The 17725-nt window shown below is 40.9% G+C and overlaps 1 protein-coding gene across 2 annotated transcripts in view; it reads left to right on the top strand.

Annotated features, from left to right (window-relative positions):
* The window catches only part of LOC115800426 (radixin), a 44671-nt gene that overhangs the window by 16782 nt on the left and 10164 nt on the right, over window positions 1–17725 (top strand). For both annotated transcript variants that reach the window (XM_030757778.1, XM_030757779.1), the window contains exons 3-6: window positions 9639–9722; window positions 14712–14807; window positions 15155–15277; window positions 16811–16962. In XM_030757778.1, the coding sequence (XP_030613638.1) occupies window positions 9639–9722; window positions 14712–14807; window positions 15155–15277; window positions 16811–16962 (455 nt within the window). The remainder of the gene's footprint in view (window positions 1–9638; window positions 9723–14711; window positions 14808–15154; window positions 15278–16810; window positions 16963–17725) is intronic.

Below are 17725 nucleotides of genomic sequence, written 5' to 3'. Positions count from 1 at the left end.
ACAGATTTACCCATCCAGATTTTTTTTTTTTTTTTTTTTTTTGTATAAGGAAATATTCCATCTAAAGGACATCACTAATATTGTTGTGACTTAATGAGAGGAAATCTCTGCAACCAGGTTCCAAAGTTTGGAAATCCTGTAGACTGTGGTGGGATGGCACCATATTGTTGGTCACAATAAGGGATGCACAGATATATCTGTTTTGGCTGATACCTGCTGACTGATATCAGTGGCAGATTCTCTCTTCTGGGCTGGTAAAAAGAGCTGAACTGAAAAGGGACTGGTATAAATACAGTCACTAAACAAAAAGTAAATAGCTGTCCATCAACTAAAATGAACTATAAGTGATGCTTCTAACAGTTTCAAATATGAGATCGATGAGCTCATGTTACAGCAAGACGTCTGTTCGCAGTTCAGAAGAATTGGTATTGGTATTGGTCAGAATTCCATCAAACTTGCACACAATGATCACCTAATGGGTCTTCATCCAAATTGTGCTCAAGGTCACATTTGTCATTTTTACAGGCAGTTTTCCATTTTCACAACTTAACCTTCAGGCATACTACTTACAGTTTCTGCAAATTCCCTCTGCCGGCGTGCCAAACAACACTCTGTTCAGACTGTTTAGACAAGTCGTTAACGTTCTCAATATTGATAAATTTTGCATGCACAAAATGAGAAAGGACTGCATGAAATGCCAAATGATATCATTGAAATATAGCTTTACCAGATGTGTTGTATGTGCTTGTATCCTGTTGTATGATGATCATGATCTTGGAGGACTCAGTCTTGTTGGCTGAATGCCACATTAGGGAGGAGTGGTGGGGTGTTCCAATCCCTATTATGCTATTCCTATTATACAATATCCTGCCAACTGTGATTGATCACGAGCCAGATGAGCTGCTGATGTTTTGGTTAAATATCTTTAAAAGGTTTTGGACTGTTCGCTGATTTAAAAAAAAAAAAAAAATTGAGGTACCTTAGACTATAGAAACTTACTGCAGGACCAGTGAATCAGTTTTTAAAAAGAAAAAGATTATGGGTGGGCAGTATAGCCTCAACGTTATATCACAATATTTCAAGAAATTTTGCTATGATGATATTTCTGACAATACAGGAAAAAATAGGGTGTGTTTTTCCTGGAAATTTTAAATAGAAGCATAAAATAACTGCTTAACACTTCAGTTTTACGACACTTCTATATCATGTGTAAATTTATAATGGTATTATCACGGATGATATGATGTGGCATGGCCCTATAGAGGATATATCAGGGATGTTAAAAAAAAAAAAAAATTGTGTGTTGTGGTGCATGGTGGTTAGCCCTGTTGCCTCACAGCAAGAAGGTCCTGGGTTTGAATCCAAAGACATGCAGTCAGTGGGGTTAGGTTAATTGTTGATTCCAAATTGCCCATAGGTGTGAGTGTGATTGGCCCTGCAACAGTCTGCTGACCTGTCCAGGGTGTACCCTGCCTCTTACCCTATGGCAGATAGGGGATAGGCTCCAGCCCCCGCGTGACCCTGAATTGGATAAGTGGAAGAAAATGGACGGATGGATTTATTTAAAATAATAATTGGAGGAAAAAGAAGAACAGTCCACCTAGCTTCTATTTTCTTGCTTGTCCCTTGAGATTAGATTTGTGCTGCCCTTTAGGCTTTATTCTTGCTTACACATTTTTTATTTTTTTCTCCATTGCTGCAGGCAAAGTGGTGTCTGCCAGGCTATCTTCTCCCACTAAAGACCAAATCAGCTCTCGGATTACTGTGTAATTTCACTGTGCTTATGTATGGATTTTTACTGTGAATCCTCAATACATGGCTTTGAGTCTGAAAATACAAACAGCCATTTGAACAAGCCTGGAGGAAAACACACTAGTCATTAATGTCACTAAACACACTGGACTAGAAAGGAGGGGTGGAGAAGTGGCAGAACAAAAGAGGTGTGGAAGGGAGGAAAATGGGTTTAGAAAAGCAAAACTATGAATGGAAAAGAGGAGAGGTAGAGGTGAGGACATGAAGGGCGTCAGAGGACATGTGTTAGACGAGATGAGTGGAAAGATCATGAATGATGATGAAGAGTTGAAGGTGGCAGCACAGCCCCAGTTGCCTTTAAAGCCTCTGTTAACCAGCTTAGCTACCAACAGCTTTTAATTATGGCTGTCTGAGAGTGTTCCTCCCTCACACACAAACAGTCAACAGGTGGGCTGTATTGCGTGGGCAGCCTGAGCCTGTACACACTAGCCTACTATTTAGCTGTCACTACTTGTTATGAATAACATGGAGGCGCTGGAAGATGCTGATAAACACAGGCAGCTACAGGCACACAGGCTCTGTTTCCCCAGAGCGTCCTCAGATGGAATCTTAAAACAAAAAATGAGATATAGTGTTTCAGTAGAACGCGGCAGTTTTAACAGCTAAAATCCAAATGCTTTTCATATGTTCTAAATTAAAGTGTTCTGCGACACAAATAATGTTTCTGCTTTCTTATGCCCATGGTAGGTCCACCCTCCTCTCTGTAGCAGTTTTCACATATGCCCTGCAGTCCTGGACTTCTCTGTGCCGTACCTGATAGAGATGCCCATGAGACGACAAATGCCCCACCTTGGACCTCCTTTAAAAAGCCACTTCATTTTAAGTAAAGTCCAGGTTAGGGCTGGGTGATATGACCTCAAATCAAAATCATGATTACTTGAATATTTAATAAACATAATGTCCCAGAGGTGTTATGTTGGATTTAGGTCAGGCGACTGTGGGGGGCAGTCAGTGGTATCACTCCCTTCATCCTCCTGGAACTGCCTGCGTACTCTTGCCATATAAGGCCGGGCATTGTTGTGCACCAGGAGGAACCCAGGACCCACTACACCAGTGAAGGGTCTGACAGTGGTTTGAAGGATTTCATCCCGATACTTAACGGCAGTCATGGTGCAGTTACCTAGCCTGTAGAGGTCTGTGAGTCCCTCTATGGCTATGCTTTCCCAGACCATCATTGACCCACCACCAAACCGGTCATACTGAACGATGTTACAGGCAGTATAATGCTCTCCACAGCTTTTACCATTTCACATCTGTCACATGTGCTCATGGTGAACCTGCTCTCATCTCTGAAAAGCACAGGGTGACAGTGGTGGACCTGCCAATTCTGGTATTGTATGGCAAATGCCAATTGGGCTTCATGGTGCCAGGCAGTCAACACAGGGTCCACTAGGTTGTCTGGTTTGATTGTTTGGTCAGAGACATTCACACCAGTGTCCTGCTTGAGGTCATTTTGTAGCTCTGGCAGTGCTTATCCTGTTCCTCCTTGCACAAAGGAGCAGATTTCAGTCCTAGGGTAACTGCCTATCTCAGGGGTATTCAACTCCAGGCCTCGTGGGCCGGTGTCCTGCAGGTTTTAGATGTGTTTCTGCTTCAGCACACCTGAGTCAAATATAGAAGCCATTAGCAGGACTCTGGAGAACTTGACTGCATACTGAGGAGGTAATTCAGCCATTTGATTCAGGTGTGTTGAAGCAGAAACACATTTAAAACCTGCAGGACACCGGCCCACGAGGCCTGGAGTTGAATACCCCCGGCCGATCTCCTGGAATCTCCTCCATGCTCTTGAGGTAAAAATTTCAGTGGTTTAGAGGTTCTGAATTGAGTTTTATTCATTTTTAAATAATTGCTCAGCCTTAGTGCAGTCGGATGTTGGCTCTGTCCTGGTGTGTGCTACATTTGCAAATGTCCAGCTTTGGGCACTGATCAGACCTGATTGTTCAGGTACTGTCCAGAGTTCATGTGTGGAAAGCGATCACCAAGAACATGCTTATCATACAGAATAAAGTCCTACGCGTAATATCATTAATATATGACCACACAGTTATGTCAATGAGTCGTTATATTGCAGTCAAGCATGATTTTAACAAAGAGCTACTTTTGTTGCCAGCATGTAAAACCAAGGAGATCTTCCTGTACCATCACTTAAAGTGGAATTTACTTGTGAATTCTGATTTATAATGTTTAGATTAATAATATCATGCACTCATTCAACTTAGATTTAGTGCCGTGAAAAAGTATTTGCCCCCTTCCTGATTTCTTACGTTATGTATATTTAGCACATTGAAAGGTTTCTTGTAATGTTTTTAAATGAGGATGGATAGATTTAATTTATTAGAGGAAAAATAGTTATCCAAACCTGCCTGTCCCTATGTGGAAAAGTTGCTACCCCCTAAAACTAATAACTGGTTGTGTTGTTAAGAACTGCAGTCAGGAGTTTGTGATAATAAGTCTTTTACATTGCTGTGGAGGAATTTTGGCCCACGCTTCTTCGCACAGTTGTTTTAGTTCAGCCACATTGGAGGGTTTTCTAGCATAAACAGCCTCTTTAAGGTCCTGCCAAAGCATCTCAGTCGAATATAAGTCCAGATTTTCTTTAGGCCACTCCAGAACCTTCATTTTGGTTGTTGTTGAGCCATTCAGAGGTGGACTTGCTGATGTGTTTCAGATCATTGTCCTGCTGCATAACCCAAGTGCGCTTGAGCTTCAAGAAACAAACTGGCGGCCTGCTTCACTGTGTCAGACAGGTGCTATTTAAGGGGTTTATTGATTCAGCAGGTCTGGCATTAATCAGGCCTGGGTGTGGCTAGTGAAATTGAACTCTTTCCAAAAAATGTGGATTATCAGTTAAATCATGATTTAACGAGGGAGCCAATTACTTTTTTCAGACAGGGCCGGGAAGGTTCGGATAGCTTTTTCTCTTAATTAACATTTAAAAACCGTGTTTTGTATTTACTCAGGTTGTCTTTGCCTAATATTAAAATGAACTTGATCTGAAAAATTTAAGTGTGATGAAAAGCTAAGAAATCAGAAAGGGATCAAATACTTTTTCACAGCTGGAGTTACAACAAGTCTAATCTGTGTTTTAACTTGTTGTGTGACTACAACAAGCTGTGTGACCGTTGGAATACACATTTGTGTGTACTTGCAGTGTAAAAGTTGGATGTCACTGCCATGATGTCACCGAAATCCTGCTTTGAAGCCTTGAGATTAGCATTGTTGTTGTTGCCGCTACATGTAGAGTATGTGTAACATAAAGATGTTAAATACGCCTCTAGCATTTGAATGCAAAGTTTTATCAGTTGCAGTGAGTCAGCAGGAACAGGATAGATTGTGGTCAGTAAACAGGCTGAGACCACCTACTTTATCTGTTAATGTGCCTATCAGCATGAAGACATGTTGGTCCTCTGTCATGGTTCTTCATCAGTCTCTCTCCTGCACGCACACACACACACACGCACACACACACACATACACTAAAACAGCTTATGCTCACATGCACACAACAGTAGACCACAGTTGGCGGTCATGTACAATAAAGTGCTAATAAGGATTCATTATGTGCAGTATGTTTATATCTTCTTTACATTATTATGAGCATGGGATTTGGAAATGTTATTTAATCTTCTCTGATATCTTCTTGATGTTGTGCTTCTAGACAGTAAAAGCTGCCAATGTTTTGTCTTGGCATCTAAAAATGAGAATCAAAAACACTGAGATTTCTCTGTAACTCAGCCTGTGGGAATTTGCTGCTTTTCACTGTAACTGAATATCTTTGGATTTTGGACTGTTGGTCAGGTTATTTAAACCATTTAAAAACATCATCTAAGCCTGCAGTACACTGTAATCTATCTTTACAGTGTATTAATACAATGTATTGAAGTAACAATAAGATAAGCAACACTTTTAGCCTGACTGATTTAGCTTCGGTTCAGTGTTTTCTCCTTTTCCTGTTGCCTCTCTGCTGAACTGATGAGCTTTTCTTTCAGCTCGAGGTCAATCCTTTCTAGGCCACCCTATCAAGTTTTGAAATCCCTCATTAGGACGCCCACATGGCTTTTTAGAAAATTACATTAAAATCAGCCACTAGGACGTTGCTATGGAGGCATTATCAGGTGGACTAGTGCGGTGATGCGTGCACAGAAAACTCGAATTCTGACAGATGCTGATACTGCCACATGGCTGCACTCCCATACATACCCACAGATGCCAGTCTCATTGTGAAAAAACACACACACACACACCACCATATGGTAGTGTTCCCATACTTTCCCAGCATCTACTGTACAACACTGTTCCCTCTTCACACTTGAAACTCTGTCAAAGCCAAACTAAAGAAATGTCTCTCCCTCATTCAACACTTTTTTTTTTTTCAAAAGTAACTTCTAGATTAATTAAAAAAAAACAAAACACACCAGCCGTCAATTAAAGAGACTCAGATTAACCCCAAATAAAGCTCAGTTGTCCTAGTAGGATTTTCCTGACATTTACTCAGTTACCTGCTACAGCAAATGGTGTAGTTCACAGTGCTTCTGAGCATCCGAGGGCTCTTGTTGTTGAAAAGTATCATTCAGGATAAGGGTGCAAAATTAATTTCCACAGTATTTGATATACCATGGGGCACAGTGAAGACAGACATCAAAAAGCAAATTTAGGACAACAGTCACATTGCAAAGAACTGGACGTCCACCCAACAATTGATGAAATGACTAGACGACAAAAGGTGGTCAGGGACGCTGCTTTGAGGCCTACAGTGACACTCACTGAAGGAACCGCAGAAATTTCAGACCAAGGCTGAACTTTTTGGCCACAATTACAAAATGCAAGTTTGGTCAAAAACAACACTTCACATCACCAAAAGAATACCATACACACAGTGTAGCATGGTGGTGGCAGGATTGTGTTTTGAGGTTTCTTTTCTTCAGCTGCTGCTGTGGCTTTAGTTAAGGTGGAGGGAATTATGATCAGTTCCAAATACCAGTCACTCTTGGCCTAAAATCTTCAGGTGTCAGCTAGAAAGTTGAAGATGAAGAGGGATTTCAGCTTTCAATATCACAACAATCTCATGCATGCATCTAAATCACTAAAAGAATGGCTTCACCAGAAGAAAATTAAAGTTTTGGAATGGCTCAGCCAGAGCGCAGACCTAAATCTGATAGAGGATCTGTGTGGTGACCTGAGGGCGTATCCTGTGCCCTCACAATCTGACAGATTTGGAGCATTTTTGCAAGGAAGAGCAGGCAAATATTGGCAAGTCAAAATGTGCCATGCTGATAGACTCCTACCCAAGAAGACTGAATAGTGTGAATTAATTAAAAAGTACAATATGTGGATGAGTGTTACACACTGTGACCGTGCAGCATTATCCAAAAGGATTTTCCTGTTTTTGGTGGAGGAATTACTATCAAAAATAAAAGTTGTTCAGATGACAGGAGAGGAGATGGAGGTGGGTCAAAAAAAAAAAAAAAAAAAGCATACTGTAATGCAGCTGCACAGTCTTTGTTTGCTATAATACCTCCTAGAGTACGGTCCATGCTGGCACAGAGGAGTCAGAAAGAAGCCTGGACTGTGGTTCAGTCATAATCAGTTTAGCAGCAGTGTTTTCTTTAGGAGAGAGGAACTCCCTTTGGTGTGGATTTGTTGGGGTTTTGCAGCTTTTCAAACTTTTTACAAAAAGATTTTTACAAAAAGACAAAAAGATATAACAGATTAAAGGACTAGAGAAATAATGCCAAAAGAATAATAAAGGCACTTTAGAATCTGTATATGTGAGATGGAGGTTGGGGGTAGAGTGCCTTTGCTTTTGTCTGCAGAACAAGTGTGTGTGCGTGTGTGTGTGTGTGTGTGTGTGCGTGTGTGTGTGTGCGTGTGTGTGTGCGTGTGTGTGTGTGTGTGTGTGTGTGTGTGTGTGTGAGAAAGAACCCATTGTCTCCTGTTTATTTTTCAGGTCAGTAGAGCTGTCTGATAATTTTATTTATTTTTTTTCTGGAGTGATGCACTCAGTTCACTGTGGGCATCATCTGTGTGTCTTTGTGTGTCTATCTCAGCAAATCTCACACACACACACCCCTTATTAGTTCCTGATGCAGCAGTTTTATCCCTGACGTACACTAAATTCTTGCTGTCTCAGTCAACATCTTTGCATTTATACTTCAGAAGTGATGCAGGGATTGACAGAACTATGAAAATAAGAAAAACTCCATATGTCCACGCTGGCAGAATACTAGTTACTGCATAGCACAGTGAGCATGCCAGATACAGTTACAAGCTATTACATTTAGTTTCACAGAGGCTACTGCCAAGCACACTTATCTCAGTTGTTGAAGTTGCTACAAGATTTAGATTTCTGGGAAGGTAAAAGTAAAGCTATGGCATGTATTTCATTATAAATCAAGCATAAGGCTGGTAATAAGTTTCTACTGTGTTCTCATCTCCTTCCCCCCCCCCTGCTGGGGTTACTTGAGGACAGTGCCAGTTGGTGGTTGGTTTCACTGCAGAGAGGGGTGTTCTTACTGCAGCACAGGGCATAATGTATTGCACCTCCAGTGGGAAGCGAGAGGAATACATAGACAGATGTATGAATGCATACTTATGTACTGTGTGTGTGTGTGTGTGTGTGTGTGTGTGTGTGTGTGTGTGTGTGTGTGTGTGTGTTCGTTACTCTAAAAAGGGTCCAGAAAGGACTACTGTAGGGCAGTGGTGTGGTTGTGAAGGCTTCTTACTCTGTGAGTGAAGTTTCCTGAATTCTAGATGCTCATTTCTGGCTCTGAAGGTCAAACAGTCTCTACTGGATTTTTTTTTCTTAAGACTTACTTGTTTTTGCTGCTGAGAAGCACTCCATTGCAAATCACTGCCACCTTTTTTGTGGCAAAGAGGAAGTGACGAATTCTCCAAATTGTTGCGGTTGTTTCTCGTGCAAACTTCCACTCTTCCACGCTGGAGCACAGATGGCCTGTGAACCCCAAAGAGCCAGTAGAAATGGTTCTTACTGCAGTTTGAGTCATTGTCTTTGTAGTTTTCACTGAGGTCCCTCAGTGGTTCTTCACATATCTGCACGCTGAATTGACATGGTAATTATTTGACCAAAGTGTATTTAACATTACTACATATTTATTTATTTGCATCCCATTAAGTCTGAAACCTATCCAATGTCACTATTTACCGATAGTGATGACAAAACACTGACAAGTAAAAGTGGAGTGAAGTGAAAACTTCCTCCCTTCAGTTTACTGGCAGAAGGATAAGCAGCATAAACAGGCTGCACCTAATATGGAAGCTGGCTGCAACGGTGATGGTACGTGTTTGTGTGTGTGGTCACTGTGTGTTGAGAATATTTATAGAAGTCTGACACTAGGACACACACAGCTGGCACAGATGGTCCCACCAGCAGACAGTAGAGTCTCACATTAGTTCAGTTAACTTCTTTCCCTGTTTCTTATTTGCTTTCTTTCAATACAGCTTTTAGATTTTCACACATTGTGAGGCGCTTTCACATCCTCCTTTTTTTTTTTTTTTTTTCCCCCAACGCCACTTCCTTCACACATTTATTAATTCATTTTTAAATTTGCCCTTATGGTTCCCTTTTTTAAAATTTTTATTTTAAATGGACTATATGAATAACATTTTCACATTACATTTCATTTGACCTGTCATTTTCCGCTCTTTCTAATTTTATCAGCTCTTACTCACACATTTGTATTTGTTGCTAAATAACAAGTGTTGGCATGCAGACACACTGAACCAGGTATTTGAGTAATCTATGCAGCCTTTAACCCTTTTTTTTTCCCATTTACTGCTCCACTAATTTAGTTATTTGTGTTTCACAGATCAATGTGCGCGTCACCACCATGGACGCTGAGCTGGAGTTTGCCATCCAGCCCAACACAACAGGCAAACAGCTCTTCGATCAGGTAAGACTCTCATACTGTACACAGTCTTGTTCCGATACGAACCTTGAGCTCAGATTTGTGAGGACCAAATCTTCTGTGGCAGCTACAAGGGTTCAAAATGACTTCTACTGAATATACACTTCAGATATTTTGAAGTCTGTGACCTACTGAAAAATTCACATTGGCTGTCTGTTATGTATTACTAATGAAATGCAACACTCAAGCTAAGCGTATGCATGTGTGCATGTACCAGGGGGTGCTTGGCTGGGTTCGGGTTGGTGCTGGTTCTGTACAAAGAAGGCAAACAAAGCACTCTTTGTTAAAAAAAGAGGAGCTTTCAGGAGTCAGCAGATGGGTGGTAGCACTGGTTGGATGTCGTGCATGACTGTGTACGTGTATAGACTGTCTGGGAAGTAAAAGGGCAGCTTTCAGTGTTGTTTCATGTCAGACTACAAAGGGTTGTTGGGGTTGTGGTGGTATAGGAGGAAGACAAAATGCAAAAGAGACTCCTTTGCTTTCTGCTTTTGTTGTCGCTCTTGTGTCCATGTTCTGTACAGCATGAGTTGAGTACCGCTCTGTGTTATAATACATCTGTCTTCCCAGCATAAATGAAGACTTGTTGCCATGTAAAGACCAGATCATATCTGTAGTACTTGTGTGATATACATAGTCAGTGAAACTATGGTATTGCTATTGTACTTTTGTGTGTTTTGCTACCTGCTGTGGAGAGCTGAGAAAACATTGCCAGGGGTCACACATGGGGTCACGCTATCCCTAAACCTGTCTTTACCCTTTGGCCACCAGGATCCATAAGCATCACCAAGAGTGCTAGGTTTTTGTTTCTACACTCTAATGTGACAGAAGAGAAGTCATAATTTAAATTGATGGCTTAAACATTTTTATTTACCATTAAACACTGATATAACTCCTGCCTTATACCTGCACATATAAACTTACAGCTGTATGCGTTGATGCTGCTGCTCGACTGCGGCTTTCTCATCAGCTCAGCACACACACTCGCACAATAATGTGAAGCTCTGTCAGTTTTTTTCTCTTTAACACCATCTCTCACGTGATCACACATGTGCTGCTGACCTCCTCTTGGTTTCTGGGTTTTTCTTTCTGAGCCATCCAGCTATATCTGCCACATTCAGCTTCAACTTAAGTGTTGTGTTTGCTGGACAAATAAATACTTTTCTTGCCAAATGGCAAAATAATAGTGAGACTAATGATGGAAAAACAAAATAAATATGTCAGGAAACAAAGAACGTGTAGTAATAATCATGATAACTTTATTCATATAGCACATTTTACAGGGTACTTTGACAGATAAACAACAACAACACAATCCTAAATATATGAAAGTAGAAAGCCACAGGATTTTTTTTTCGCTTTTATCTTGCAGAACACAGGACTGCAGGTCTACAGCTGCGTGCCTTTGGCATGTTAACACATTATTTGAGAAACAAAACCTTTTTATAAGACCAAATCCAGGGTTTTTTTTGTAATTAACATGAATTTGCGTCTTTTGTGACCAATCAGAATATCGTCACTAACTCTCCTCATCCCTTACTCTCTGATATCTCCTATCTGTGAAGCACACACAGGGCAGCTGACTCACCAAATCTCAATGTTTCAGCTGCTCGTGCCTATGCATCGCCATAGCAACAAACTGTCAAATGCCCAGTGATGTGTGTGCGTGTGTGCGCACACGCTCGTGCTGCATAGTACAAGTGAATCTGCCAAAAGCACGCTTGTTTACAGTCAGCATACACGGGTATTTGTGTTTTGTGTTATATTCACTCTCTCTAAAAAAGAAAACCAAATATTCTCTTATTGTTTTGATTTTAATCTGGACCGAAAGGAAGCAGTAGACCGGACTCTTCTAAATGAACATACCGGTGAGGATAACGAGCATTTAATTGATCAGATCTAGCAACATGTGAGTAGCTCACGCCGCAGTGGTCTGGGATATACTGACAGTTTTCAAACATGTGAATGAAGACTACAACACCGTCTGTCGTTTCTCAGTCATCCAGGTCAAGGTCGTCTCAAGAGCTCGGAAAAAAAGGCGACTTTAATTTTATCTTATTCAAGAGGCGTCTTCTTAGTGGGTCAACAGCCAGCTCTAAAGGGGACAGCCCCCCCCACTAGGGCTTAAATACCTGGGACTCTCCACCTTTTTGGTTTTAGAACAGATGAAGCCTCCTGGATGAGAGATGAACGCCTTCAGAAATGTAATGTCCAGTTGCTTTTTTCTTCAAGCTCTTGAGTACCACACTGGTTCTTTGTTCTGCATGACTCAACATAGCTGAAACAATGACAGGTCTCCACAGGACTACATTCAGCAGTCATACTGATAAGAAGCTCCTTATTGTCTGTGCAGCCAATTTCAACTCTACCTAATGCACAAAAAAGGAGGTGGCACCACCTTGTGGTGATATTCACCATTTCAGTAGAGCAAAACTGAAGAAGGCCTCAAACCAACAACTGCCAATTGTTATTAGCACACGCTTAATGAATCAGTTGTTAACCTGACTGATTCCTAAGAAGGCAGAACACTAAATCAGAAAAATGTGAGAAAAACCCTTCTCTGAGTGATCTGTGAAAGACCAAAGCTGTTATTTACACGCGTATCCCTTTAGCCGATGTGCTGTCAGATTTTTAGAAACATCTCTGGAACCTATTTTATCTAACCAGCTTTCTGGTCCAGTTTCAAAGCTAAACATGGCACTGATTGTTGTAACTTTGTCTCATTTAGAAACAACCATAGATGTAAAAATGTATTTTCATTTGCTTCCAAAGTCTTTGCTCAGGTTAATAAGTAATACTTTATTCATCCCAAGTAGCCAAAGCATCAAAAACAAGTCGGCTCCATAAACAGAAAATCACATCACAGAACAAAATAGCACTGATAATGTTAAAAAAAAAAAAAAGAGCTCAGTTAAATGGAATTAAGTGATTCTATGAATGAAACTCTGAATGTGATACAGTAAGGATCTTAAATCTAAAATGAATGTGGGTACTTTGGTATGAGTTGGAAAAGACTTTCTGTATCTGTCCTTGTGGCAGCTGCATGTTGTAGAGGTGCGGAGCGTGGTCTGTATCCAGTTATTATTCAGTCGTGACAGAGGAATCCAAACAGTGTGTTGATTCAGACTGAACTGGAACCGTAACGGCAATCACAAAGTCCCTCAGAGAGCGATATGGATGCAGTCTGACAGCTAGCGGGCCATTATTTGGGCCACAGAAATGTTTCTTCACAGTAACACGTTAAACTACTTTTCAGTCACAGCTAGAAGTTAACATTCCCGAGAAGTTCTGAAGCCACACTGTGGTCATGGAAGTGTGAGTGCAGCAATGTTTAGCTTCATGAAGAACATCAGTCTACACTCACTGCGTTACCTCTGATCCTCATCCGTCCACTGTCCGTAGTATTGTACCGTGTTATAGGCCGTGCTCCAGACTGGAGAACTGTCAGCAGCGATCAGCTGGTATAGATTCTTAGTTCCCACATTCCAATTTTCCTTCAAAATTTTGCACCACCTGATCTCCGTAAACTGATCTCATACATGGAGACACTGATGTAGTTGTCTCTTTGCAGTACTCAGATGTAGTTCTTTTTAAACCACGTCTGTCTGCGGTAAACACATTCATAGCACAAACTGTCAGTGCTTCAGTGAGCTGTATTTCTTCAGCATCCTTTATAATCTTGTGGTATGAAAACAGTCGAGTCTTCCTGAGATCCTTTAACTGCAGTGAGGCTACGTTATCTATAGTACGTGAAACCACACTCAGGCCTGAATGTTGTTTCAGTGGTCCGGATTCACATGAATGAAATAAGGTCCTTATTGATAAAGAGGCTGCAGAGCTCAATATAAACAAAACACACACACACACACAATGATCAAACTAAACCAAACATGTGAGCCTCTGAACACGAGCTCTCTGATGGGTGAGAATCACACTCGCTTGTTGAATTGCTTTACAGCAGAAGTCTTTTATCTAATATGAAATTATGAGAGTCCTGTTCAGGGGTCCAGTCAGCTTGAGCGGCCTTTTATATCTTTGCTCTTCTCTGTTCCACTCATTATTCCTTCTCTGTCATCCTGAAACCTTTTATCCAAATTCTGAGGTTTTCCTTCTAAATTTGCATGCCAAGAAGCTCGGCATGCAAATATGTCTCCTCGTACCGCAGTCCCACTGGAGGCCCGCTCTGTCTGCGTGTGTGTGTGTGTGTGTGTGTGTGTGTGTGTGTGTGTGTGTGTGTGTGTGTGTGTGTGTGCGCACGCAAATGTAATTGATTTTACCATTACCATGGCAACAGTGTGTTTTGGCATTTGTTTATGCGTGTGACTGTTTGGTACACATGGGTATTTAACTTGTTTATGTCAGCATCGCTTTCATTCTCTGTGTGTGAGAGAGAGTTAATTATATGGTATAAGTGCCGAAGTATTGACTGTGTAAATCACCATTACATCTCAGTGTCTACATCCCCTCTGGGATTGTCTGTCTCTCTCACACTTTGTGTGTGTGTGTGTGTGTGTGTGTGTGTGTGTGTGTGTGTGTGTGTGTGTGTGTGTGTGTGTGTGTGTGTATGTGTGTGTGTGTGTGTGTGTGTGTGTGTGTGTGTGTGTGTGTGTGTGTACATGGGACAGTAGTTGGTGAATGGCAAACATAAGCGTGTTGGTGAATAGGGAGGAAAGATGAGGTCTGAAGTGAAGGAAAAATATTCAGTGAGGGAGAAAGCGGATTATCGGAGGCCTCACCAAGAAAAATGACTTTTAATTTTCAACATTTAACTTTTAAATGCTATATTGCCCTGGTAGGATTGCTGTCAGTACACGATACTGTTGAGATGATGCAGCTCTTTATCTGGTGCAATATGTACAATTTGTGGTTTCAAATTGTAAAAGAACTGAAACTGCAAGTTCAGATAACAGTCATACCCAGTACAGGTGTCGGAAATTTTGAAGAGGGGAAAAACAAAAGGTATTTCTGTGGTTTCAGGTGGTGAAAACAGTAGGTCTGAGGGAAGTCTGGTTCTTCGGCCTGCAGTACACAGACAGCAAAGGCTACGTGACGTGGCTCAAACTCAACAAGAAGGTGAGAGACACCAAGCACATCTCCTCAAAACACTTCAATCAGCCCCACGGGAAGTAATCTGTCACTTGTCATAGCTTAAGTAAGCTTATGTTTATATCATTTATGAAGATAAATTTATTCTCACATCAAGAAATCATGATTATTTTAAGCTTATGACTGCCTGTAAATAGTAACCAGTCATCCTCATGTTGTTAATCCTTTATAATATGTAGAAGATTTTTACCTTTTTTTTTTTTTTTTAAAGTGGAGAATCAAAGGGGTTTTTTTTCCCCAGACTTTCATATTACTATATATGCTTTTCTATAAAGGGCAGACGGTGAAGTGCAGTGTTTGGGTGTTCTCTCCAGGTGACCCAGCAGGATGTCAAGAAGGAGAATCCTCTGCAGTTCAAGTTCAGAGCAAAGTTCTTCCCCGAGGATGTTTCTGAGGAGCTCATCCAGGAGATCACACAGAAACTTTTCTTCCTGCAGGTACTGTGAACCCCCGAGGCTGCCAAGTTCATCTGGGGGTAGAGTTCGCCAAAGCGAGACCTACATGAGACCTGAGCTGTGATTTACAGCCATGGTCTGGATGACTAAGGAGCCTTTCTGATCTCCGAGAGTAATTATGGCCTTTTTTAACCTGACGTATGGCCTGTTAATGTGGCTGTTGTGGCTAATATAGATCATGCTAACATTTGCTCTCCCCCTTCATTGTGTCAGTAGAAGGACCAAATATTAGCTTAATATGGACCTATCAGCAGATCATCAAATATGAGTATTTATGGATGATATCTTTTTTTTTTTTTTTCCCTGGCTGAATATTCAATGTTTGAAGAGCTGAATGTTTCCATTTTGTGTGTTTATTTATTCCCTATCTGTATTGACTGTCAGCTAAATTTTATGTTAGCCCTTTCATGCATGAATTATGAGAACCTTAGTCAAGATTTTTTTTTTTCTGAATGTTTTTATTTCTCTTTAGGCAAGAAAAAAAATGCAATGAAAATTTTGTTTATGAACCTACCTTTTCAAACACTACCTCCCGGAGTGTTTGATCGGTTATCCCGTCACCCCTTTGATCTTTATTCTTGTCATTGTTGTCTTCCAGACCCTTGTTGGGTTTGTTCTGTTTAACACCGTCCTATAACTGTACTTCACCAACTGATTGTTGTCACCTCCAGTTCTCTTATATATCAGTACGAGGCTTCGATTATACGGCTGAGTCGTCATTCCTGTTATTCTCTGAAGTGTGCTTGAAGTCCGCAGCCTGGGGTGCATGCTTAGTTGGTGCACTGTAATTTGCTCTATGGATGATGTAAATTTCATCATCAGATGTGAGAGTGAGGGGACTCTGGGGATGTCCACGTGTATCTGCCGAGACTTTACATTACAATGCACCAACTATGGTGGTGTACTTCCATCCAGGTTAAACGGGAATGATTACTCAGCTGTGATATTTCCGTACAACTAGTGCTGTGTCCCATTTGCCTCAGAAGTCCGGTGTTGGAGCTGGGAGTGACCAGTAGTAAGGTCAGAAAAGCGAGGATAAACAGGATTTGTTTTGGTCCTTGGTGAAGGTGAAGGTAGAGCTACTAATGCAGCACATTCATTGATACAGGAGAACCTGGTCAGTGCTCTGCATAGAGCTTATTTAGTGAGTCATAAATACATAAAAGGAGTAGTGCAGATTACAAAATTACACCCCCGCCATCTTGTATTGTTAAGTCGCGGTTGGTGGGGGTGTACCAACTTTCTGAGTTTTAAGTCTCACTTGAGGTGGTGCTCCAGTTAAAAATTCTAATGGAACTCAACAAGTCAGACTTCGGACTTTAGACCTCACCCTACTACACCCATTCTCTCGATGTACACCCACCCAGTGCTGGAATACTCTAAACACACCACTGCTGTAAGCTCTTGTAGAACAGCAGTTCACCTCATCTCTGCTGGAAAAACAGCATTTCTGTTTTTACCCATGAATGGTTGAGTCAGAAACTCTTGACGTGTGTGTGTGTGTGTCCTCTGCAGGTGAAGGAGGCCATTCTGAATGATGAGAACTACTGTCCTCCAGAGACAGCTGTGCTGCTGGCCTCTTACGCCGTCCAGGCCAAATACGGAGATTACAACAAAGATGTTCACAAGCCTGGATACCTGGCATCTGACCGGCTACTGCCACAGAGGTAAAACGGAGACATGTACACAATTACACAATATACTACACTACTATTTATGGGAAATATTATTATTTATTAAAATTTGTATTTCAGTGTATATTGACATGAATATTTTAGCAGACAGACTACAGGAGGACTATTTCTGTTACTCATAGCAAGAACTAATTGAATTAAAAGAAGAGTTTTATACAGGATGTGAAGGAATGGAGTTCAGTGCAGATAACACAAGAAACTGATAAAACTGGATTTAAAAACCTTTTAAAACAATATTTGTTTGCCATGAATTTTGACCACAGTTACTAATTATTTAGATTTTTTTTTTTTTTTTTGTCTTTTGTTTGTTTTCTTTTGTTTCATGTGCTCCAGTAATTATGGTTAATTTAAATGTCATGTTTTCAATGCTTACCCTGATATGGGGCATAATTATTGTTATGAGCTGTTTTTGTTGTTTTGTTTTGTTTTGTTATATGGTGTGTGTGTGTGTGTGTGTGTGTGTGTGTGTGTTTGTGTGTGTGTGTGTGTGTGTGTGTGTGTGTACTCTGTGAAAGTGTAAAGATTATGGCCCCAGGAAGAATAGCTGCTGCATTGCTGCAGCTAATGAGGGTCTTAATAAACTAAACTACACTAATGAGGACCCTCACTGAAATCTCTGATTCTAGTGCCTCCTATTTATGTTAAGAATAAAAACATGCAACTCTTAGCCTGGTTAAAACACCAGGATAACTTATGATTGCATTATTATTTATACTGTTAACTCTTGCTTTTTGTC

The sequence above is a fragment of the Archocentrus centrarchus genome, chromosome 21 (genome assembly GCF_007364275.1).
Source record: "Archocentrus centrarchus isolate MPI-CPG fArcCen1 chromosome 21, fArcCen1, whole genome shotgun sequence".
Lineage (NCBI taxonomy): Eukaryota > Metazoa > Chordata > Actinopteri > Cichliformes > Cichlidae > Archocentrus > Archocentrus centrarchus.
This window is presented reverse-complemented; position numbering and strand designations above follow the sequence as displayed.